Source organism: Stylophora pistillata, chromosome 7, assembly GCF_964205215.1.
Source record: "Stylophora pistillata chromosome 7, jaStyPist1.2, whole genome shotgun sequence".
Lineage (NCBI taxonomy): Eukaryota > Metazoa > Cnidaria > Anthozoa > Scleractinia > Pocilloporidae > Stylophora > Stylophora pistillata.
This window is the reverse complement of record NC_142525.1, coordinates 31,340,506-31,366,367: the sequence shown is the minus strand read 5'-3', so window position 1 is coordinate 31,366,367 and position 25,862 is coordinate 31,340,506. Positions and strand designations below refer to the sequence as shown.

The following is a 25,862-nucleotide window of genomic DNA, read 5'->3' as shown; positions in this document are numbered from 1 at the left end:
GTAATTGAAAGCCGTATGGCTACATGCGGCAGTAAAACACATAGACACGTAACTAACGGACAGATGGTACATGAGATTGCAAAGAACTCTTTATTAACTTGCCTTCTTAGTGGAAGTATCTAGTTCGAGTCTAATATCTAGAGTCACTGGCTTTCGTTTATTGACAGTTCACAACATGAAATGTTTCGAAGATCATAATAAAGGTACAAAGTACAGTTTCCTTGCCCGCCACCTTTGTACATTTGAGCCTTCTTCGGACAGATTTTCGGAACCTTTGTCTTCGTTCCATTCCGTTTCTCCGTAGGAATGACTCCAGGTATCGTCCAAACTGATTGAAATATTTTTTATTGATAGGAATTGTTTTGTCTTTACCTCTATTGTAATTACATGAGTGTATTTTCCAACTTTCTCGAATCATTTCTTAGAGATCATCTCGCAAAATTATCTTTTTGTGCACATCTGATGCTGAGATAAGTCTCCTAATTTCCCATGAGAGTCAGCGACTGTTGATGATTACAAGTGCTACGAGCACGAGTCCCGGCGGGTTAAATACTGCAAAACATGAGTTAGGTACAGTTATACCACAATCTTATCACAGTTGAAATCGCTGATTTTTTCTAACTAAAACGGGTTGTAGTTGAAAGAAACTGTGCAACTCTCAACTTATAAATTTTATGGAGAAAATATTAAACAAAAATTGTAAAATTAAAATTAGAGAAGATTGATGCAAAACGTGCTCTTTGAATGTATCAACTTGTGTTGATTCAGTTAGAGAAATCTGAAAAGAAAAGGAAATGGAACGAAACCCGGCCAAACAGTAAAACGAAAGCAGTTAGGAAAAGACAAGAGAGTCGTTTTGATTGAAAAATTCTTCCTGAGAATAACATCAAGCAACATTAAGATAAGGCAAAAACAAGCATAACAGCTCAGAAATATTTGATTAATTGTAGTGTTTTTCTCCCCAATTCAGGAGGACTTTTTGCAAAAGATGGATTTTAAGTAGCTTGGACTGGACTCACGACGTCTCCGGACTTCCTCTTGTATGGTCAGCTTCTTCTCTAAGCTTCTGAAGAGGAATACTGACAGCCAATGAGCTACCTCTTGATAAGCGTGTCATGCGAGTGGTGCTTCGGCTGTATACAATAGTGTTCTTGTAACGCTCTTTTCGGCTTGGTCCCCTGCAGAGGATTCGATAAAATTCGTGACGGTAATTCTCCGAGAAGATCACATAAATAATTGGATTGACGGCACTGTTACAGTAACCAAACCAGGGAATGACATACCAAACTGCCATTGGAACTGTAAATTTCGTTAGTATTTCAGGATTTATAAACCTTATGATTTCCAAGGCTTGAAATGGAAACCATGAAAGAGCAAAAACAATGACCACTGTTATTAGCATAACTGTGGCGCGTCTGCTGGACGCTTGGGCTTTCTTGTGCGACATTAATGTGCGATGACCAGGGAGTTTCCTGCTCCAAAGGCGCATCCCCGCTAAGAAGTAAACTATCGCGATAATCGATATTGGAATAAGGTAGGAGGTTGTGATTAAAAACCCTGTGTACGTTTTATGTGATGTGGGTGGCCAATCCTCGTCGCAGATCATATTTCCCGTTCCTTCATCTCTGATGTTCTTGACAACTAGCATTATTGGAATAGACAAACCCAGTGCGCCGAGCCAAATCGCAGTTATTGCAAAACGCACAACGTTCTTAGTCATTATTGTCCTCATTGGGAACAAAATAGCGAAACTGCGATCTAAAGAAATCGCCACCAAACTTAACACTGATGCAGCCAGGGAACCAACTTGAGCTGAGTGAAAGAACTTGCACAGGGCGGGGCCCATGAAAGTACCGAACCAGCCATTCCACACGTACACCCATTTGAGTATGTAAGGAATGTCAATGGTCATGAGAAGATCTGCAACAGCCATGTTGGCAATGAGAGTGTTTGTGGAGCTCTTCATCTGGTTGACTGTACATACGATGTAGATCACCAGCGAGTTACCGATTGCTGCCAGGATAAAAACAGTGACTGCGAGTACTGTGACTCCAATCTGAATGTCGCGCGTCGGGATTTGGGTTCCCCCACCAGATGGCAAGAGGGTGTCATTTTGTGATGTGTTAGAAGCCATGGAAAATGCTGTACAATAAAGAGAAAGGTCAGTAATATAAAAAATTTACGTATGATACACGATCCTTCGCAGTAGATAGCGCTATTTATGCAATAGCGAAAATCAGACCTGAAAAAAAAAAAAAAAAAATTAGGCCTGTATGGGATTCGAACCACTGATCTCTGCGATACTAGTGCAGCGCTCTACCAATTGAGCTAACAAGCGAAGGGTCGTGCATCATAACTGCGAAGGATCGTGCATCATACGTATTTAATACCGCAGTTCAAATATATGAACTTCATATATTCATTGTATATAAAAAACTGATTTAGTAACACAGAAAACCTTGTTATCATTTTAGCATAACTTGACCCTTAGGACAACTTGATATAAATTTCTGTAAATATCGATCATCAGATTCTGAATACATCTGTTGACTACGTCGAAATTTGATATGACTTTCTTCACCGAGTGGTCAGTTGAACTGAGCTTCACGGAGACTAGAATAGTTGTTGAACTTGATCTTGTGCAGATGATAAACTAGGTTTTACAATGAAGTAGTCTTTACGAGCCAAGAAGGAAGGCGAAATTCTGCTACCCATCCAAAACGTTCGAGTTACAATCAGGGTCAAGTTCAAATAAATCAAGAAAAACTTTCCTCAAGATATTTCTTTCGCACTTGACCGATATCGAAATGAGGAAAAAAAAAATTGTTGAGGAAAAAAAGATTAAAGAATGATTCTTATTCCGGAATGTTTTTTGCCGTAGATTATATTTCGATCACAGAATCGGACTCAAATTGTAATCCACCTGCTTGTTGAGGAAAAAGAAAAAAAGAGAAAAAAATCTATGTGTGAATAATAATTTTTTATCCTTTTTGTCATACCAACTTTGATTTAAACATGGTTTATCAAAACTCAAACTCTTATATGTTACATAACAGCAAGACTAACATAACGAGGCCAAGCTTCTCCAGAGAAAATTTCCCTCAGGTTGTGTCCTAAAAAAATCTGACAAGTTTTAAATGAAAGTGGAAAATATGTCTCTGAAAATATCTGACGAGGTTCATTTCTCGATTTATTACGTCCAATTTTAAACCACTGGCCGGATCTGATTAATTTTCAACTGTGTGATTTATTCACGAATCTCATTTTTTTTCGTCAAAATGCCGTCCTTTTTCCCAGCCTATGAGAAAGCAACACTAAAAGAAAACATCCATTTATATTTCAAGGCTTATTTAAAGTAACCAATCGAACTGCAGATTTTGCCCCAGTTCAGTAGTGGAACAATATAGTATTTGCACTGATTACAATCTTGTGTTTGGGAGATTTAATTTTGCGATTTCAAAATGGATTAGTGCAGTTCGGTCTAAAATCATACTTTTCATTTTAGAGCAAATTGCACTCCAATCGGTTCAATTAAAATTGTAATCAACCAGTTTAGAGAATTATCAAAAGATTTTTAAATAAATACCGACGAAAAATATTTCCCAAAGTGTTCATGTTGATGAAAGTTTAATGACAACGGTCCTCTTTCATGCTTTCCGTGAGCCTGTAGTAATCTTTTATGATTCAGAAGGTACTGATAATGACTCTAGCAGTAAGCTGAGCACTCCATATTCAACCTGATAAAATAGAGATTTCCAGAAATGATCTTTGAGTGGAGTCTAAAGATATGTGAATCTGAGTAAAAACAAATTAGGGAGGACGGATAAAATAACAACGAAAACGCCAGGATGGAAGAAAATCTTTGGCTTTGGTTGAGACGAAAACGGATCATTCTCATCCAACACTCGGTTCTCTGCTTGATTGATTCTCTCAGACGAATGGCTAGTGCTCGAAACGTCAGCTTTAAAAACTCTCTTCGCTCGCCAATTTACATTATCAACTCAGTTGATTAAACAAAATAATTTTGGATGATACCTTTTCCGACGCAGTGTCACAGTTTCTTTGGACACTTATCCCCTTTATTTATGCTTCATTTCTTCTTTTTTACCTGATGCTTGAAAAGTCGGAACTTCCTTAAGCCCAAACCCCAGAAAGGTCTGGATTCACATGGGTAACATCACACCAAAGATGTAGCGGTATATAGAGGGTAAACGATTCATGGTACGTAGTTAGCATTACACTGACATGTCAACAGAGACCTAATGAATCAAAGTTTTTTTTGTTCGTTTGACAAAAGTTTTGCTTGAAACTATCTATCGAACATACCTTTAGATTTTCAAATTTCTTTTTTATCAAGTCTTCTTTTTTCCTTTCTAGGCTGGTCAGAGAGCAGCGCTTGTTTTTCTCTCAAAATACTCCCAATGGAGATAGGACAATAGTAAGACTAATCATCTACTGATCGAGCATTTCATCAGTAATACTGGCAGACGAATGAATATGCATTTTGTCTTTCATTTGTTTCAAGTTTCCGATGTGTAATTCGCAAATAGCGCAGCAATTTAAAAGATAAAAAGAAAATCGCTTCGTTTCCATGGTAGAAGACGGCAGTTAGAATCTCATTGATAAAAAGCTGAGCCCTTCAGCCCTCGATTCACGCACGTATAGATTCCTGAATAGTATCGGCTGTAATGTCGCCGCCACAATTCGGTATCTATGTATGCAAGAACGCTCTGTTAATCTTAGCATTCTGCATGCATAGATATAGAAACCTCTGGCCTCAATGCTTCGAGGGAATGCATTACGATTTGAAATGCCAAAAACAAGACGATTTGTGTAACATCAATTATCCAAACAACGCAAGTTAGTAGACGCCAAAAGAAGTCTCGTACTTTGAAAAAGGAAATTTTTTTAATGATGTTAGATAAAGTACTGAAGAAGAAAAATGATTTGCGTTCTTCAGAATAAGCTTGTTTGAAATATTAATTAGTGAGCGATCAATTTAAAGCAAACAGTAACAATTTGCTTCTCTTCATAGCATTGATCGTGAGGTGTAATGTACATGAGAAACTTACACAAACGCGATGCTTTAGAAAAGATTAAAATCGTTGAAACGTAACTTTCCCAAAAAGGGAGATTTAGTGAGAAAAATTGTGCGTCAATTGCCGACGCAATTTATCGGGAACAGCCGCGTGTTTACTCTTAAAACTTATCACATAGTATCTTCTAGAATATATATATATATGGAAAAAGCTTCTGCGGTTTGTTAAAATCTGACAAGTGACGGGCTAGAATGCTCTTAAGTCCGAAATAATCGTTTTCCCGCAAAGGCCGAGAGCCCGAATACAATTTGGAATTAGTCAATTCACCCTTGGGCTTTCGAAATTTCTAATGAGCTGTTGGTAGTGTACAGTGGAATTAATTTTGACAAGGCTATGACAAAATTTTAAAATTAATTCTGAATTCCCACATCACTCATTAAATGTGGTGAATCAGATAAATAGGCGATGTAGACAAACTGCTAGATATCACTTAAAAGCTTTTAAGGCCGCAGCAACCTTTACTGTCGCTTCTTGTGATCTTCAAATGTATTTTCAGGCTCCAATGTTTGATTGGTTATAAAAAGTATTAAACCGTTTTCACATCGAAAAAAGTAATTCTCCCCTTGAAAAAACCTTGTGTCTCTAGCGCAAAACAGTGCAATAGGTACCTTCAACGAAGCCCTTCACTGTTAAGTTAAGAAAACGACTTTTTAATTTATTTGTGCCGCAAAAATCTTCATTTTTCCTGCAAGAATTGATTTCGGTTAGAAATAGTAATGTTTGATGATGAGGCGCATAGAGCATGTCTAATGGGATCACCATATAAATCCAGCCACAACGACCATTTTATATATGTCGACCAAAACGTATTAGGATTTTCAGGTAGGTTAGGAATTTGTGTCCAAGCTTTTAACAAAGCTGAAGTGTTTAGATTATATGCACTAATTTTAGACTCTGCAGGGTTTTACATAATAATAACCGAATTCAGTCGGCCCGAATGTTTCCCGCATGACGTCACGTTTCCATAGAAACGCATTGACGGCCATCTTGAAGGTCAACCTCTCGCGGAAAACATAAGAAGAACCGAAGGGCTGACGTAAAAATGGTCAATTTTTTCTCTGTTGTCGATTGTTCCAACCGCTAAAATCGCGACAAGAAGGGATATTATTGTTTCCCAAGTGTTATCGTCCATCAAGGAGAAAAAGCGCTCGATCTTTCGTCTAAAAGACGCAAATTGAAATCCTAAGTAGTCCTGATTAAAGCACTGAAGGCTTTCTTAATGTTAAGTCTTGCCATTCAGTGCTTATCTGTTGTTAAAAGTGAGTAATGTTTCATTTGTGGCTTTCCTGAAATTGTAGTTTCTAGTATTGTAAACCAGAATAGTTTGCATGCAAACTGTATCTCTGGAGTAAGTTTGACTTTTAAGGTTGTTTGAGATAGATGTAAACATTGAAATTACCAGTTCATCAGAGCATACCCATTGAAGCACTGAAAGCTTTCTCGATGGCACATCGAAGGTTGGCAGCTGGCAAAATGGCACATCTTGCTAGTCAGTGCTTCTCTGGTGTTCGGAAGTGAGTAATGTTTCATTTGTGGCTTTCCCGAAATTGAACTTTCTTGTATGGGAAACCAGAATAGTTTGCACGCAAACTTTTCCACAGGAATAAGTTTGACTTTTAAGGTTAATTGAGATAGATAAACCTTGAATTTACTAGTTAATTGGAGCATATACCCATGGAAGCATTTCAGTGTCGTGGGGACTTGTATACAAGTCAATGCATATTGGAATTAAAAATTTATATAGCTTTGGCAGGGAGTGAGCCCTGCCACTCTTGTGTCTGGTTTATTTCATTTTCAGGAGCAGAATTTTTTGTACCAGAAAATTACCTGTTTTGTTTTGTTTTCTATTTGGGGTTGTGTTTCCATGCATTTCCCATAAATATCAATGCACTGATTGTGTACTTTACTGAAAAATTTAATTATTGGGAGTGGATGAATCATTATTGTTATTGGGAGCAGTATTGATGAGTGTGACTACTATTTTTTAGGGACTGTGTAATTTGGGCACCAGCAAATGGTGGTGTAACCCAGTGTTTTCTTAGAGGCAACACACAGGCTGCCAAAAAAAAAAAAAAAAAAAAAACCAACTAGAAGTGCTCCTTGAGCTGTTGCAGAAGGGCTGCTCTTAATGTGACACACATGAGTGCAGTGTAGCCCTATTTTCTAGGTAATTATTGTAAGGGTCCAAGGATTTTTTCCCTGAACCTCTTGGTGGGTTATTTTGGGCTGTTGTGTAACCCAATGCTTCCATATAGACCTGATATATTAAGGGTCTACCCATCAGTGTAGTGCACCTGAGTGATTTCCTAGAGCTGGCTCATCACTTATAGTGAAGTATCTGGTCTAAAAACATTAATATCAAATTTCTTTTGATGTTCCATCCAATTTTTCCAACCTTTGAACAAAAGAAATCATCGTTTCAAGAGCCAACCATGTGGTAATTAAAGCAATGAGAAAAATCACTATATGAGTTAACGTCGCTGTATCAAGGAAACCCAGTTCTGTTGAAAATATACCCATTTCGAGAGAGTAAAACCATCAAACATTTTTGGATTGTAGGTTGTCAAAGCACTTTAAACTTACCATTGATCTTCTAAAGGATTTGCAGCCACTCAGCAAGCATTATTGGGAAGCAATACAAAGTACCTTTTGGCTAGAATTCATGGTCTAAAATTTCGTCTGCAAAATCTTAAGAGACGAAATTTTTTTTAAACTGTCTTCATATACATCCTAATTTTTTGTCCAGTGAATTTAGGACTAGATAGTTCACGAGGTCCACGTAAGTTATTGGTGGAAAATCGCTAACATTTGACGATCATTCCTTATTTGCGATCTCAAACGGATCAATATTGTCTATATAAGATAGTTTTTGCAAATATTTCTCTTTATCGAGTGGATCGAGCGTTGAAAAGTAAGTTTTTTTCGCAGACATGATCAGAATCGCTTGTTAACATTGGAAGACCTGACCTTCAAGATGGCGGCCAACAGGGTTGCTACGGGATACGTGACATCAGCGGGAAACCTCTATTGATGGAGATTTAATCATTTACAAATAAGTTCAGAAGCACTGAAAAACTTGAAGTTAGCTTGTCAACTAGATTTTACATCAAAAGTAAGTTGCCAAAACAGGAATTAGAAAAATATATATTTCACCTAATTTTTAAGTGAGCTAGCTTCTCGTACTAGACGCTCGGACGCTACCTTGTCTATGCTACAATTTACCTTTAATAGCTCAGTCCATCCCCGCTCCTATCCTTTCCCTTTCTCCCCTTCGTGATCGAACCTTTCAGCACATTCACGGAAGGTCGGGGCTCAAGTCCGATAACTATGTAATTTAGCCGACAGGTGCAAGCGAAAAAAGAATTACCTTTCTCTGCAAAACGTCCTCCCGGGTAAAGCAGGTGATAGGGAGCGAGAGCTTTTCTCTAAGGATAAACAAAGTTACTCTTGCAGAAAAAATCACCCTTCTAGATGATATTTTAAGCTTCTCGCAATTCTAATATTTTTTTATCCTCCCGCGATATAAAGCTTTCGTCCTTGAAAGTGTTCATCACAGAATTAGCAAGTTTCAGTTAACAGGGGGCGTTATTCACTTTTATCATCCGTTTACACGCGTCATCACGTTTGTTTTTACTTCTTTTGCAGGGTCAGTAAAGTTAGTTTAAGTCAGTAAAGGAAGGATAATACCTTTACAAAGAGACCCTTACACGTTCTAAATTTACATTGAAGACTGTTTTCCCTACTTTCCAATGATTAAGTTTTGATTAATTGAGAGACTTTTATTCAGGCGTCGTCTGTCAGTGTTAATGAATTTATAAAAAGCATAATTTTAACTATTCCTCTTCTATCATTTCAGTTAGTTCGAAGTTTAGACTGCGTGACTAGCAAATCATTTCTCTCACTCATAATATCGGAGAGATATGAGGAAGGTAACTTCACCGGTAATTTAGACGAAATCAATGGGGAGAGCAGGCCTTTCTTAAAACACACCTATCGTAGTCCAGAAAAATAAACAACGTCTGATTAATATGATTGGGGTTTCATATGAGAAACAGCCGATATGAGTAAGACCTTAGTAAATTCGTTTTCCCAATTTTAGCGACGATGTAGTCCTCGTTCTGTACTTTTTTTGATGAAATTCCTGGTTCAGTGAAACAAAGAACCGTATAAATGCATGTTTTTCTCCTAGCGGTATTTTCGGACTATTTACGCTATTTACATTATTGTACATTGCATAAGGCGTAAACGAAACAAAGAAAAGTGAAATTGATCTCAAAACCTACTTTTTCGGTTTTAGGTGTTGATTCAACCCCCTACTCAGATCGGTGCTTTTCTCTCCAACACGAAATTTCTCCCGTTTGATCGTCCAACAGAAGGAAAGTGCTTGATTTCAATTCTCATATAAACCGGCGGAAGCTCTTTGATGATAACTGTCCTGTTAATCAGTGAGCGACTCCGTATGATTGATTACGCGATTCTTTAATCCAAACACCTTTCGATAAAACGACGTTGAAGTCAATGAAAAACAAGTACACCTGCTAGGTGAAAAAAAAAGCCATTGTAAAATCTAATAATTTTGAGTCTTGAAAAATAAAACACTCCCTAGGGTGTCTCTTTACTGTGATCAAAACCAACAAGTCAACACACGATATTAAATAATGCGCCAATAACCGTCTGGAGTTACAAATGCATTGTTGATTATTTAAAATTACCAATGAAAGATCGATGAGATGTTCCAGGGTCAGATGCTGTCATTATTATTTGATTAATTTGCATTCACTTTGAGACTAGTTTTTCATTTTGCTAGTATTTACAAGTCGACTCAAAAGTTTACTTCATACAGAGGAAACACTTTTTGAAGAAAGTGACGTTTGATTTCATAATGATCCCTTCACTGAAGATCGACGAGAAAATATGTAAGAGTTCGACTGGCTTATAACAGGACATCAGTGTTAACGCAATATTCCTAATGACTCAAGCCTCATCCCCAATTGTGCTAACAAGACCCGCGCTTTCACTTACACTCTTGATACCAGCATAATGTTCTTGCCCGCGTTTTTCACATGATCACGATCACGAGCAAGATCACGATTCAAAACGACCACGAACAAATTCAGAAAACTTAGTGTTTAGAATCAGCCGATACAAGCATCACAGGAAAATCATACGAGGGTGACTGAACCCTTCCCCTCACTCCCCCGCATAGAAAACAACCGTGACTACAAGTCAGAAATTAAAATTGATTCGAGCATCATGTGTTAGCCTAACAACTACTGCAGGTGATTGAGATCCCACAAAGAAAAAGAAAAAAACAAAAAAACAAACATACCTGAGGGGGCTAAGCATCATCGCAACTCCGCCACTAGAAGGCGTCAGAATATTTTGCAAATCCACAGAATTTGTTCTGCTCTTTCTGAAGTACCCATTTCTAGCCTCTGCCAAATGACAAGTTGTTCATGTGTAAAATAAATTTTACAGACTGCCGAGTCGAAAGTCAACCTGTCAGATCCAAATTAAGAGAACTGAGATATAAACTTGATGAAGCGCGTTGAGTCTGAAATTTGATGTTTGACTCGCGATGGCGACGTTTGTATTTAGGATCGAATTCAACTGCCTTCAAAAAAAAAAAGAAGATATTTCACCCAGAATTGTAATTTTTTTTCTTATCTGCTTACTGAGACCATCACACGAAAGAAAAAATAAACCTCGTAAAATTAGCTGTCTTTTAGAAATTAAAAATGCTTTCTTCCTCTGCACATTGAATTCGTTCATAAATTTAATTCAAGTGAACTTGGGACGTCCTTAACAGCACTGAATGATCAACCTGCAAGTCAGTTTCTCAATTCCGTTGCCTTCCTTGTATCGTTATTTGTTGTAAGCTGAACTAGTTCAGTCATATCTATACTACATCATGCTAATTTTAAATTCAATCCTGTACACCTCCAGGAGAAAGATTTAAAAGAAGCAGAATACAAAATATGTTTTATGATAGTTACTGAACGAATTGAGACCCAATGATTTTCTTTTCAGAACAAAACGATGCCAGAAATGATTTTTCAAATTTAGTCGAGGATGAAGGACTTTGAGCAAAAAAAAAAAAAGAGGAATTGTTTGTTTACTTGTACCAACTCCCACGCACGCAGTAGTGAACTACACATGTAAAGTTTATTGGAAGTGAAAGTTCATAACGAACTCTCCCAAATTATGTCAGGAAAGACGTGAAAACAGTGAGGGGTATATAAAATAGCAACAAAAATCTTATCAGTCAGGAAGGTGGAAAGTTTGATTACATGGCTTGAAACCCAGTTGCATAAATTTAACATTCAGTTGAACATCCTTCTTCTCAGAGAGAAACCTTTGTTTGATTTTTTTGCCAAGCTACAAAACTTTTTCTGAGCTTTTGCCAAAACTTTCCAGCGCAACTAAGCAATGAAACAGCCAAAAAAACTGATCATCGTATAGCTTGAAATATTGCCATAAGCGTTTTTCTCTTTCCACAGAAGATTGGAGTGTTTTGTAATAACTTATCTATAGTTTGATTTAAGATATCTTGATCCAGAAGTCTAACAGCAACGAAGGAAACTAACCAAAACTAAATGATTGGTAATTTTTGATATTTTGTTTATGTAAGAAATTTTCGTAAAGGTATGCAACGGAGTATTCCATAGCACTCAAAGGGGCGCAAACGCAGTACTGTCCGGAATTTATTTATCTTAAGTCTTACTGCACGTACAAAGAATACAAGGCCATCATAGCGATAAAATCAATATGAGCGCGGAAATATTGAGGAAAGAGATATCAAACAATACACTTGATTTCCTTTCATCCTCCATATAAACACATTAGCACTGCGTTCATATACATAAGAATAAATGGATTTTCATACAAAGAATATTAATCACTCTTGTTCGTGATTCTTGATACCAAACAATCTGCATTCGTGAATTCCCAAATGATGCCGTCAGTCAAAAATCTAACGTTAAAAGTTAAGTTAAAGAAGGATGGAGCACATTGTTAATAATGATTTTAGTTCCAAAAATAGCTTTCAATTCCTTTTACGTAAGGTCTTAGGGGACCGTGTTACATATGGCGTTTCTAAAAACTGAAAAACTCTTCGTTTAATTCCCAAACGAATTTAGGCCGTCACGGAATACTGGAGAATAATGTAGCCGATAGAAAGAAAAATCCTTTTTAGAAACACAAAATTAAGATATAAACAAACCTTCCAACCAAACGAACTTTAGGACACATAATGCCTCCCCAACCATGTAATATAGCGATCATATTTTTATTTCTAATGCAGTTCTTCAGGCGAAACTTTTATATCTTATGTATAATGAGTTGTGTAACTTCAGAAAAATAATTCTAAAAGTTTTAATTCTCCCAAAGCATTGCATGAAATGGAGAAACGGGTAAAATTTCGCTCCTATTCTAAAATGAAAAAGATTTAGGATCTTCTTAATGGCTGTGCCTATTTGTTAGGAGATTTGTTCCCAAAAAGAAAATGATAATTCATCTTAAGCGAATTTTTCGTGTGCGCAATGTTTTTAACGGCCAATTTTTTTTACATTTAACGCCGAACTCTTAACCTTAAAAAAGCGTTGGGCGTTAGAATATAATAAAACGTCCTTGATTGTATTTATCATTAATGAGGACTTCCACAATCTGCCTTCTGTTTTTAAAGAGTTATTCCGACACGAAACCGGTTCTTGAATGAATGAGGGTTTCCAAGGAAGGTCGTAAAGGATTTTTAAATATTCAAAAGCGAAGTCGTAAAATCGAACAGAGATGAATTTACCAGGTGTGAAATGAAATAATGAAGCTATTCTTGTAGTTTTACAACATATTTTGTATTTCAACATACACAAAACATGCCGTTTGAATTATTGATTAAAACTTGTGATAACACTGCTCCTCTCAGTTTCGTTCTCTATGCCACGCAACAAGATCATATAACACCTCATCAGTGACTTACTTTTCATCTTGGCAAACAAACAAAAAAATTAAACCGTGATCGAAGTGTATTCTTCAAAACACACTTTTATTAAACAATGGCCTTCTTGTAGGATTTTTCAAGAAAAAGAGGAAGAGCCTTGGAGAAGTATTGATGATTAAAACACACTAAAGACAACTAACATTCTCCCACCTACCGAAACCTGTTTCCTTCTGAATATTATATGAGCTGTTTGGGCTTCTGTCAAACGAGAATGCAGGTAGCGCTCGGCCAGTCTCAGTGTTCGCTAACCGAGATGACTTGATCGTCACAGCTCGAAGTAAAAACTTTTTCGCAGACCTCTTACCTAGATAAAGAACTTACTGGAACAGTTACTAATTAATATTTACCTGGCGAACTTATAACTCAAATGAAAACGGAAAAAGTGAACAAACGTTATAAGCGCTGTTTACACGTGATAACCATTATTAAATTTGTCCTCCAATAGCATCGACAATTTTTCAGGAACAATGGCTCAAAACGATTTAGCCATTTGTTCCTTCGACGTCACGGTCATTTATCTAAAAGGTGTTCGTGTAGATATGATCCTTATAACGTAAAGGGAACCCTTCATTATCAAGCCTTAACGGTGGGATAGGCAGTGTAAATTGTCAAGGGGTAATGACAACTCTTTTATAGTCAAGTGCATCATTAGTTAGAAGGCTCAGAACATGCTATGAATTAATAAATAATCCGGGCTCACTTAGGTGCATTGAAAAGAAAAATAGCCGTGTAAATAATCAGAAAACTACTGTCACTGAAAATCACCGATTAAAATTAGATGTGTCAACACGTTCGTTCAGTGAAAATTACAGCGACACCAAAATGCGTCCTTTGAAATTAACTTTGACTTTGGGGAAGCTCTTCCATGTAAAATGCCTTTACCTACAGAAGGCGTTTGGCAAGGTTAAATTAATTAAAGAAAGAATGGGAAAACATGAAGATTTGCTTCATGTCATTATATATCCCAACGTCACCTCACAGCTGGTCGAAAACATTAAAATGCTAAAATGAAAAAAATGTGAAAAAAAAAATAAAAGATAAAGTTATCGTTGTCACCTACTTGCTTTTCACTGCTTTTCGTAAGGGCAAACCATGTATCTATCGATTAGTTAGGTCACGACTTTCGTTATTTTCCTCTGGATTGCCTCCTCTATGAGCGGAGTTGATGAATACTGTCATCAACCAAGATCTGTTTTACCGTTCAAATCTGTCACATTACGCATCAAAGCGTAATAGACGCTGACTTTAATTTTAACGTTAATTTCACGGTTATAGTCTTGAGACGATGTTTAAGACTAACTCCCTTCTTCTACTATTACTAGCGAGAAATCATTCGGCCTAATTGTGCTAATAGAAAAGGTTTAGTTCCATTTTTTTGTAATTGAAAATAACCGTGATTAAGCAGTTCAATAAAGCGTCTTTTTTTTACTATTTACAGGATGTTTCACGTTGACTAAAATCGCAACACGGAACATTAAACTTATTCCTTTTTATGCTACGTGCTATGAGCCTTCGAGTTACACGAATAACTCTATTCTCTCTCAGAAGCAACCGCGTAGTTCAAGCTGAGAATCACCACCTTTAACAATTAACCAGCAGAGGGCTTGCTTGTCAAGGACTATTGGTAACCTTCACGCTCCCATGAATAGGAACCAACGTGTGGCAATCAGATTAAAACAAAACGAATCCAAACAACAACAACAACAACAAACAAAAGCCAAAAACGAGTGAAACAGCACTTGCGAAAACATTGATCGGGTAATGAGAAATTGACTGTTGTGCAGAGAGGTTCGTATTCTCATTGTGCCATAATTCAGTAATTCGTAACTCAAAGCTACCAATTAATTCTTATCCGGTCTCAATAACAACACATTTACCGAACTCACCAATCTGCTTTCTTTGCTTAATGTGATGACCTATCTATCGTATGACTTCTCGACTTCGGAATCCTCGGTTCCCCAGTAATCCGCGCTGATTCCACAAAACCAGACCAAAATTTTCGTCATTTGATGGGTTTTATAAAAGTGTTACGAATATGAAATATCTTGATTAAAACTCGGCACACAAACATAAAGGTCTTCATCCGCTGAATTGTGCAATATTTATCCTCAAACCACCCAAACCCTAATCAGGCTCGATAAACTAAATTATAAACTGAAGATCTATCAATTACACTCTCAAATGGACCAATCACATCGACTCAGTTTGACAAAGACGTGTTTTGCCGTAATAGTGCACTCTGTAAATTTATGCATTGACAAACCATTCAGATAAAAAAAACCATTTTATGGCTGCCACCGTGTGTAAATATTTTTAAGTCAACCTGAAACGTCCGGAATCCACCAGAAAGAAAGATTTAAGCCACCTAACATCTTTGTAAAATTAAATAACGTGTGATATAGTATGCTTTCTGCGCAGAATTTCAATGATCATGTCGTTTTCAAGGGTAATATTAAAAATGTCCACTCAAGCTCAACAAAGTGTCTGTCGGCAAAGTTTAATTATCTAACAATTAACACCTGTAGTTGCAACGAAGCAAATGAACGAGGTTTTGCTGCGTTGGCTGCATTGGCTGAAACAGTCAATTGGTTATCTACTGTTAGTTGATAGAGGTATGTAAAACCCCGTGGCAAATTTTGAAAAGCTATCAGCGCATACGTTTCTGTAAAGTTGTCGTCGGAACAAATAACGCTCGCAATGTTCGCTTTTCAAAATCCGCCACGGTGTTTCACCTTTTTTAACAACTTTATTTTGATAACCAACTAATTATTAAGATACACTTAGAAATCATACTAGCTCGTTTTCAAAAGTTCTCTTAAGGTCAGCTCGTCCTAAGTTTACTCAGCTTCCACCCACCTTTCGTGAAATTTACCTTCGAAGTCTCTGTTGTAAACAACACAGAGTAACGTTTGTATTTCGAGTTGAGTGAAAAAAATTCGACCAATCATAACGGTATATCAGCAGCTGATTACATAAAAGCTGGTGTCAGAACTTTTCATTAACACTATGGGACCAAATTAGCTGTTCACTGAAAGTTTAATGGGGTGTTGGAGAAAACTTCTCTCGCGTTTCAACGTATCGCGACGTGCCTTAATGAGTCAACTACCATAACAAAAGAAAACCTTTGGTTGAAAGTTCTTGTTTTAATGCGTCCTGATCTGAATTTATGTACGAGCAGGTGGTAAAAATTTCTGCTTTGTGGTTTATCTCTCGTTCCTCAACGTTTCGTTGTCCAAAGTAGCAGCAAAACCTCAGATTCACACTTTACAGTTAGGAACAACAACAAAAATTACAACGTGTTCGTTGTATGGCTACAGCCCCAAAGAAGGGAAATCCTTGTAATTCCTGAACGTGCAAAGCAAGTCCTTTTAAAGAATACGGCCTATAGTTACTAGGCTAAAATTGACCAATCATGGCGAGTGTGGTTTATCGGAGATTCTAAAATGACAACTGTATTCGTTTTGGACCATTCAAAAACTGCGCAAGAAGAGGAAAACATCTCTGAAAATAACAGTATGAGACTAGAGAAATAAAGTCGAGTGGAAAGGATTAATTGGCTCTTAGACGCTTCTCATCTAGGTTTGAGGAATCACGGTTATAAGTGTTTTTTTCAATATAAACTTAGTGAAAAATAATTCTTAATTCTACTTTGAATTCAGCGTTTCAAAGGACGTGGGATTTGTCGAACATCCTGCCTACGTAAACCTTGGATTTTAAATAAAAGTCTCTCTTTAAAAATTTAGCACGTCTCGTCATCATTACGGAAAAAGTCAAACTGAAGAATTTTTCAAAGACAGGAATATTTCAAAAGATTTCAGATGGGATATCATCACCGTGGTATTCCAAGAGAAATAACTGACGATTCAAATTCATTTAACATGTCACGGTTTTGTGTTAAAGTAAAAAAACAAAAAAAAAAACAAAAAACAGATCTAAAAATTAAATTTTCACGGCACAGCTAGCTCTAGCTTTTCACACTTTGACATTTTCCTTCCGATTGCTTTAATAGCGCTTTAAATAATCATGCATTTTAAGAAGTTTAAAAAACCACAGGATTGTTTTGTACAATTAAAACGACGCCTTCAGGAATTCTCCCCGACCCGCTGGTAAAAAAAACAATGGTTTTAATTAAAATCTGCCCCTGATCACGCACTAAATTTATCCTGAAGCTGGATCAGTCTGCTTTCCAGTTATTGAGCGTGTGAAATAGCGGCCTGCCCATAGGATCTATAAAGTAGTGATCGACATACCCAACTGAAAAGATATCAGTCACCCTTTTAGAGAACGTACGCGAATAAAATGCAAATAAAGTTGTCGAGCTATGTAAACTTCTCAGTGGTCTATAATACCCACGGCGAGAAAAGTCTAGATACATTTTTGTCGGTCTTACCCATGTTCCCAGAGTGATAGAGAACAGACACATTGTAAAAACATAGAAAGTTGAACATTTTTGTTTCGATTTTTAGTCTACATGGGATGCAAGCTGTTGAGCATGATTAAACTAACTGTGTTTTACCCGGCGCTGTTTTAGCGTATGGTGACCGCTTTCTTCCTACACACTGATGTAAGATCAAAGTGAGGTATGGGGCCAATTTCGTACGCGACTTGATGACTCGGATTCAACTTCCATTTCAAAATTTCGAATTTTGACTCGTTTCTCTCGCGAATGTTTCGGTGTGAAATCTTGGAACGTGTTTCATTTCTTCTAATAATCATTTCTTTAATCTGAAGCTGAACGATACTGTATGAACTAATAGCCTAATTTGTTTTGAATTCCATTCCCTTCGAAAGCTACCTGGACATATAGCTGTTGTAACGAACGTACCGGCAACATTTCAAAACGGTTACATGATAAAACAACAACAAAACGAAATAAATCTAGCGAAATAACAACGTAAAACATACCGTGACGGTTTGGATATCTAAACGGACACGGGATGCAGCATAACGATCATAAGACGACAAACAGCATGAATGACATTTTTTCGCGCGAAAACTCAAAACTTAAATACCAACGCGAGGGAACTGAAGCCTAGTACGCAGTTGGACCGCTGGCCCTTAAATGTGTTGTAACAGTTAATGTGATATATCTAACGTCTCATGAAACAAGGCCTTACATGGCCTTACCGAAGGGCACCTCTGTAACTCATGTGTCTGCTGCTTAACCTATCTTCTCTCCCCTAGGGTGGTGTCCAGTTCAAATCAAGTGTTCCAAATGTGCCGAACAAATGCTCACTTCAACCTTTAAATTTAGTAATTCGCTAAAATGACTTGAAAAAAGAAGCAAACCGGAAAATATAAGAGTACCTTTGGCTCCTTTCTACCACGCTGTACGCGAGACATGCGTTTAACAACGCAAACGGCGGAAACCAAGCAAGGTTTTCTGCGTTTGTCTCTATATTAATTTAGTTTTCTATTCTTGTTAATTCAGTCACAACTGCAAATACAAAACCGAAAGTGTAAAAATAATAGACAACTGTGAAGGGAAATATATAGCAACATAACTGATATTTATATGAGAACGATCCTTCGCAGTAAAGCACTATTTGAGCAATAGTGGAAATCAGACCTGAAAAAAATTTTTCAGGCCTGTACGGGATTCGAACCACTGACCTCTGCGATACTAGTGCAGCGCTCTACCAATTGAGCTAACAAGCCAACTGGGAGCAGGCCATCAAATTAATTCGATATAAACCCGTAGATGATAAATCAAACAACAACAAACATATGAAACATATGTGTGAACTGCGGTTATAATTCCACTATTATATTATTCCACTATTGCTCAAATAGTGCTTTACTGCGAAGGATCGTTCTCATATACGTCTTATAACCGCAGTTCACACATATGTTTCATATGTTTGTTGTTGTTTGATAACTGATATTCCAGGCAAATTTCCTCGATTATATAGAGTACGTTAGGTCGTGTGGTAACTAAGCCTGCCAGAAGTCAACCTCTTGAATTAAAATCCGCGGGAAATACCTGGTATCAGTTTACACACACACTGCATCCTCTTAGTTTAATATTTCTAATTCAATTTTAGTTGCATATGATTAAGGCTAATAAACATGATAAAGCTGTGATTTTGGCCTAAGTGTCGTGGTGGTAAATATGTACGCCTCAGCTTCAAACACTTTCTCATTACGAATCAAAAGTCAACGTATTTCATCAGACCTTGTGTTAAGTTTATTTTCTTTTGTGTCAACTGAATGGCAAACAACCGTTATATTAATTCAGATTCACCGTGTCAGGGAAATCAAGCTGAAAGCGCGAATTTGGTTAATCGCAAACTTTAATTACGTTTAGCTTAAGCTGGACATATTTCATTTAATTTCTTCTTTCAGCTATGTTTCAGTCTTGATGTCTTGGTCTTACTAGCTAGTAGCTCACATATTTGAACCAAAGGCTGTCCTGTTATCAACTCCAAGAGCAAACGTGACAATTATAATTTATGATTGTAACTTCTAATGTTGATAAGAATCTAACTAATGGTAATTTTACCTCGATCAAATTCAATCTCTGCTCCAGCTCTTTCGGTGCGAACGGTTTTCTGAACTCAGCTTCTTTCGTAAAGCTTAGAGGCCAACGTATAACTCACCACTGTAAAGCGTAATAAAAGTACCGTACAAACGCTCGTAAGAAGTGTTTGTTATGACGACTCTCAGAAAAAGGAACTAAACAACATATGGCTATAGGTACAAACCGGAAAATTTTATAGCCCTCAGTTCTCTGCCGCCTTCCTGTCCTCACGCTGTGTGGCCTCTTAGAACTTGAACGGAAGCCTGTTTGAATTCTATTCTTTTATTTTTCTATTGGTTTTTCTGCAGATGCATCTAACCGCCAAGAACAGAGTCAACGGGGTCAGTAAACAGTAGATTACTCTAGAAGAACATAATTAGCTATGTATCACCGGAAGTTCATGCAAATTGTAAAAAAATGACGCAATTTAGCTGCAGGTTGTATAAGTGAAGTGTTCCATAATTGTTGGTTCCTTGGTATCGAACTTTACTATAGATCTACTTTGGATATACTTTCCTAGTCCAAATACTCAATGCCAGTAAGAACGAAATACATAAAATGAATTGTCAAGTAGAAAACGTTGCAAAATAAGTGGCTCTCCAAGACATGAAATGAGATGTCGGACTTCAAGCAAGTAATGTAATTATTACCATTTATGCACTTATCATATAAATCAGACGTTGAAGCAACCCTACGGCAAGCGGCTGAGTTCACGGGCAGGTGATCTCTACTTTCGGTTCTCTTATAATGCGGTTTAGAATTGTCCTTGATTTTATGTTTGTAATTAATATCTATGTAATAAACAAACCATAACATGTCCCTTCGTGGATGATTAGTTATCTTCTTTCGATGAAAGTTTGATTCGTAGACAAAATTCTTCCTTATAATTAGGCACGGCCATGCAATATCCTATATTAGATATTTTATCTAATATGCGTGAAATATCAGAGTGGTACCATCGGTTTTGCAACTTTAGGACCGAGACGGAAGACACACGCAAAAGAAGAATTAAAGCAAAAGACGAGGCCATTATACACTCTCCGAACCTTAAAAGCTTTCAGCCAAAGCGAACTTTAATATGACAGCGAATATACTTCCCAAACAACTTCTAATTCCCTCTGCGGAAACGTGACGGGAAGTCGCCTACAGGCCTTAAACTAAATGAAACAAGCTAAGTGTTCTCTGTGGTTGTTAGACCGTGCCCAGATTGTTGATAAAAGACTAAAGTTTGTTCAATTACAATCTAAGTTTGTGTTAAAAATATCAAACATTAATTATTAGATATGAATAAAGGTTATTTTGTTAGACCATTACTTTGATCCATAGCCTCTAAGAAGAGGAAGAGTAACGCCCATGGTTGCTTCTCTTTAATTTATGAATTAAGCAAAAGTGCAATTTGACAATCACAACGCCTTCTAGAAGCAATGGGGATAAACATTTGCAGGGACCTGCTCAAACAAAACGATTTTTCTTCATTTGCCACTCGAGTATTTTACTTTAGTGCTAAAAGGACAAGACTTTATCAACAATCGTTCAAATTTGCTTTTTCTCAACAATTCGTGCTTTTTGTAAATTTCTCTTATTACTTTCCCCTGGAGTTCTTGGCCGAAACGTGAGAATTTTAGGATATCTTTTTGAATATCAATCTTTAAAATTGTTTCTACCGTGAGCGTAACAATTTTATATAATTACGAATTGAACCCACCTGGTTACAACTCACTTATTAGAAGAAGAACTTGTTTATAGACTATTCGAAAGCTAGAGTCGCTCGGGTGATACGAGAGAGCATACCAAAAGATTCCTTCACGTGAAGCAATCATAAATGTGAATGAGAACCTTAGTAACGACTGAGCCCCTTGGATTAAAATTTCAAGTGATATCGGGCTTACCTTATACATGCGTGGAGCAAAAGAACTTGGCCAGGCTAAATGCAATAAAATGCTTCTTCTAGTGATTTCTTTCGCGACTAGCGGGCATTTTACTGATGTAAGTGAAACAAGTATTGGTTCTCCTCGTTTGCTCTTCTGAGCGGTTTACTCAGCATCAATCCGGCGTAAGCCTTACGCCGAAAGCCTCATATTTGTGATAGCAACCAAGAATGAAATACGTAAATGAAACAAAAATCACAGTTTGCATTAACAAGCCCTCGAAATCGGCTTTTAAACATCTGGTCCCGGAGTTGTAGCGTTGTTTTGCTATTTTTATGAGATAACGAGGGTATAATAAGCCGGTAAAACAACTACTAGCTAACAGATTAAAGGGTCATTGCCGAAGCTTGGATTAACCGGGTTTACAGGTATTAAGGCCGGCTTCAGTCACCTATCACACCTCAGTTATCCCTTACAGTCACGAAAACGTATTTATATAACCAGTCTCAGGCCCTTCTAAGCGTAAAATGGTAACAAGATGAAATTTTGTTTGTCCTCCACTTTTTCTTATCTTCAGCTGATAATTCTCTGTTAGTATACTCTCCGTGTTTTCATCCGTAGGCTCAGTGGTGAGAAAATAGCTAACTGAAATTGAGTTTTTCTATCTTTTTTTTCCGTAAATATTCCAAGATTACGATCTTTCAAAAGACAACGCACCGCATTTTTTTAGCCCGGCTTTTTTGCTCTAATTCCTTCAGAGATTAGGTCAGACTTACAAACAGCACGAAACTATTAATTGTCACATGAGAACGCGAAAGTGCAAATAAAGCACTGATTCGTTATTCATCCCCAGATAACTTACACGAAAGCTACCCGTACTGACAGAAAAAAAGTGCCATTTAAAAGCGGATTAGCTGGAATTATGAAATTAGACAGCCCTGAAGAGCATCAAGTTTTTACGGTTTGGCCTTGTTTTGATTCGTTGTTATTCAGTGTTATGATTTTCTATGGAGTTTCCTGTCATTGTTATCGAAGCCATCGTTAGTAAAGAGCAGATGCGAAAGTTTGATAGATAATCATGATCAAAATATATAGGAAATAGTTAAATAGCTGATTAGAAATGCAGGGCTCAAAAAATCATTGAAGTTAAAAACATCTGCGTAATATAAAGCGCTTTGGCGTCTGCAGAGTCATCTCTCCGAACTGGAAAACTACACCGAAACTTCTGTAAAAACAAGGTGCATCCAAGTTTGTTAAAAACCAGCAGTACCCTTTTAGACTGGTGATGAACTGAAGCTATCTGCAACGGGGCTTTTGGATAGTTAGCTAATGAAAGCATTGCTTGGTTTTGTGTTGAACAACATACAGCCAAAGCAAAAGAGATCAGAAATTAAGCCGTGTGAAACACACGCTCTTTCGCTTTTATGTAACCTTCTACATGTGAACCGCGACTCGAACCAGTTTTTGATGGCACGTTTCTAAGGTCAAGCAAGCTGCTGGTTCCACTCAACAGTTCTTATAAAGATATTCCACTATCATTGCTATTACTCATCCGCATCCTGTGTACGCTAACGAGAAATTTTCGCTGCGCGCACGTGAAGCCCACGAATCTCCACCGCACCCCATGCTCTCTCATATTAGTAATTATTCATCTCCCGTAGTGACCTGGTCAACTATAATTCCGAACATTTTGCGCAGCATATTTTCTGAAAGGCCCCTCAGTTATTAATTATCGTGTTCTTGAAGAGTTTCCTAATAACATTAATGATAGTGATAGGTCTTTAACATCATTATTACACTGTAACAACTTCTTACCTCAGTGATGTACCTTCTGGAGTCAAAGCAATAGCTTTCCAAGTGCTTGCGTCAAAATTAAAGGCGCTCACGACACGCGAAAACAAGCACTGTGTTTATCATGTTATGGTCTCGACCTGTGAGACCTTAATTCCATTGGATTTTAGAGGGCCGCAATCAATTTACAACATATTTAGGATATACTAGATAATATGTTTTAGGAGGTCGAAGAGAAATCCTTGTTGAGGACTCAATTGAAGGATTACAAACTGTGCGCACGAAATCACGGCCTTTTATAAATTGATATTTACATATTTAACCGCACACAAAATACGTTTTATCGTGATATTGATTACGTCAACTTACCTGATTTCAAACCTTTTGTTTATCGTATCTGTTCGTGATGTTTATATTCATAGTGAAAGTTCTGCAGGATGTTTATTTAAAGGGCACTTGTCGAGCTAACTGTTTCAGTACTTTGACCTGGCTGACCACGTAGTTCTAAGTGAATTAAAGCAGAGACATCAAAGGATAGAATTTAGCTCCCCTGCACATTGTGCCACCCTGCCAAACGCAACTACGAAAACTTGAACTGATTCTTCTGGGGTACGGTCATGTTTCTGTAGCCCTGTGAACAATTCTAGGCCTGAATCTGTTCCAGACGAAAATGAAATGTTCTTTCAGTACCAAAATATCATGTTTCCAGAGGGAAATATTCTGCGAGCAGCTATCACGTTTTCAGTTAAAATATTGACCTTTTAGTGCCGATTCCCGTCTACTGAGCTGAAGTCATGTTATTTTTTTATAATTGGTTTCCGAAAACCATAAATCTTTGAGTATCAATTTACAATTGTTTTTAGTCCACAACCGCACTGATTAAAGTTTTCAAATCTTTTTGAAATTTTCGAAGTTAACAAAACACTGTGATAAAAAGAAATGCATGTAAAGCCCACCCAGAGAGCGTGGTAATAATTTCCACTTGAGGTTTGAAATCATTAAGGCTTACCTCGGGCACTGAAAGAAGTAGAAAAACAACGCATTAATCCGAAATAAATCGCTTTTTGCTACCTGTGATAATTCAGTTGTCTTGTTTCAAACAGTGTGCTCCGCAATTTTTTATGTTCACCTCTCGTTTATTGAACAATATTTGAACAACATGTCTGTTATTTGTGCAAATCACGTGTAAACACAGACAGACCTGCATACCACCTGAAGTCAACATTTCCACCGGGTCGGGTATTTGGTGCTTCATTTTAGCGCGCAAAATTTTTCATTAGGATACATAGAGAAGGTCATGATTAAGACGACTAGCTTGAAGAGCTTAAAAGTTTCGGTTATAATCACTTTATCTTAGGTTTTCCCTGATTATTGTAACAATTGTTAGTATTGTGCTATAGATAGTATATTCAAAGTTAAAAAATGCCTCTATATCAAAGAAAATAGAATTATTGGATGAATTCACATCTTGTAACCGCACTCCACTTTTCATTACACGAAAATACTTCCATCAAAGTCCATTGTCGAAGACAAAGGCCGTTTTTTTTTTGCTGGTTGCATGGTATTAAATTTTCATGATTCACTGAAGGACTGCAACGAATAGTCTGTAAATAGTCCGAGAGGCAGATGGTTTCACTGAAGAAATAATCAAACTAACAAGGGTCCTTAAGAGCACTTTATATTAGCCAACATCCAATACAACAAAGCAGAATTATTCAGTGACCTTTACCCTCATCAAAACTACTAATTCAAAAGTTACCTGCCAAAAAAGGACATGGTTATTTATGCAAATTTTCATTAATATCTGTTATGACTCTTTATATACTTCCGCTGATTAGTTTTTATTCCGGCGAAATATTCACAAAGTTTCGGTATTCTTTAATTCCATGTGATCGTGGTTGTTGTAACCTTTCATATGCAAAAAGAATGTATATCTATAACGAAGTCAACGATGAGCGATATGTCTGTACCCTCGCAAGCCCATATTGGATATGTTGTCTAAACACCTTTCTTACCGTGTTGCATCTCTATCAGTGGTCAATTAAGATCATACCGACAGTAACCGCACTTCACCACCAGTCCCCCACAGTCATTGGGTCTCGTTAAGCAAAGCATGATGGGGAAACAACACTTTTCGAGACGAAACCGAACAACGGTTGCGAAGGAGACAAACGCCTCGTTGGCCGTTGCCATTTTGGAGAGGTGAACATGGAAGAGAGGTTCGGGTACGAGTGGTTGTATGGAAGGTCCGCCGGCCGCCAGAGCGGAAAAAAAGAGGGCGTGATTGGAAATTTGACTGTACTTTTGTGAGCACACGTATGAATCTAAATTCTTTTTTAAAGCGAGCCCAGTTGCTCAGCCTTTCATATGATAATACGTCAGCGGTTTTCATTCACATGCAAATTAAACTCATTTTCACACATTTTTTGAGCACCTGGCCTCGTTATGGAAAAGAGGCCGAAGGGAATTCGGCCAATTGTAAGCAACTGTTGTCAGACTCTGATTGCCCGGTTTGCTCGTGGCGACTTCCACTTTTGTTCGCTTGTGAATTAACTTATTTCATGTTGCATTCTGCAAACAACACTACG

General features: G+C 37.3%; 1 protein-coding gene and 1 long non-coding RNA gene across 16 annotated transcripts; one reads left to right on the top strand and one right to left on the bottom strand.

The window, feature by feature from the left end:
* Nucleotides 1-71: 71 nt before the first annotated feature.
* On the bottom strand, nucleotides 72-25,314 carry LOC111331429 (RYamide receptor). Of its 15 annotated transcripts, none has more exons than XM_088728792.1 (4): nucleotides 19,800-19,937; nucleotides 19,598-19,696; nucleotides 18,403-18,532; nucleotides 72-2,142 (listed from the first exon to the last, which is right to left on the bottom strand). In XM_088728792.1, exon 4 carries the CDS (start codon nucleotides 2,132-2,134, stop codon nucleotides 1,016-1,018), a length of 1,119 nt encoding a protein of 372 aa, XP_088584918.1. In that variant the 5' UTR covers nucleotides 2,135-2,142; nucleotides 18,403-18,532; nucleotides 19,598-19,696; nucleotides 19,800-19,937; the 3' UTR covers nucleotides 72-1,015. The 15 variants fall into 15 exon arrangements, with proteins under 15 accessions (XP_088584918.1, XP_022792283.2, XP_088584917.1 ...); XM_022936548.2 differs by lacking the exon at nucleotides 18,403-18,532 and adding an exon at nucleotides 10,429-10,598; XM_088728791.1 differs by lacking the exons at nucleotides 18,403-18,532; nucleotides 19,598-19,696; nucleotides 19,800-19,937 and adding exons at nucleotides 23,644-23,778; nucleotides 24,346-24,360.
* Nucleotides 2,024-20,434, top strand: LOC148727449 (uncharacterized). The gene is made up of 2 exons (XR_015990081.1): nucleotides 2,024-2,161; nucleotides 19,924-20,434. It is a non-coding gene; the product is annotated as an uncharacterized LOC148727449 (long non-coding RNA).
* Nucleotides 25,315-25,862: the final 548 nt, after the last annotated feature.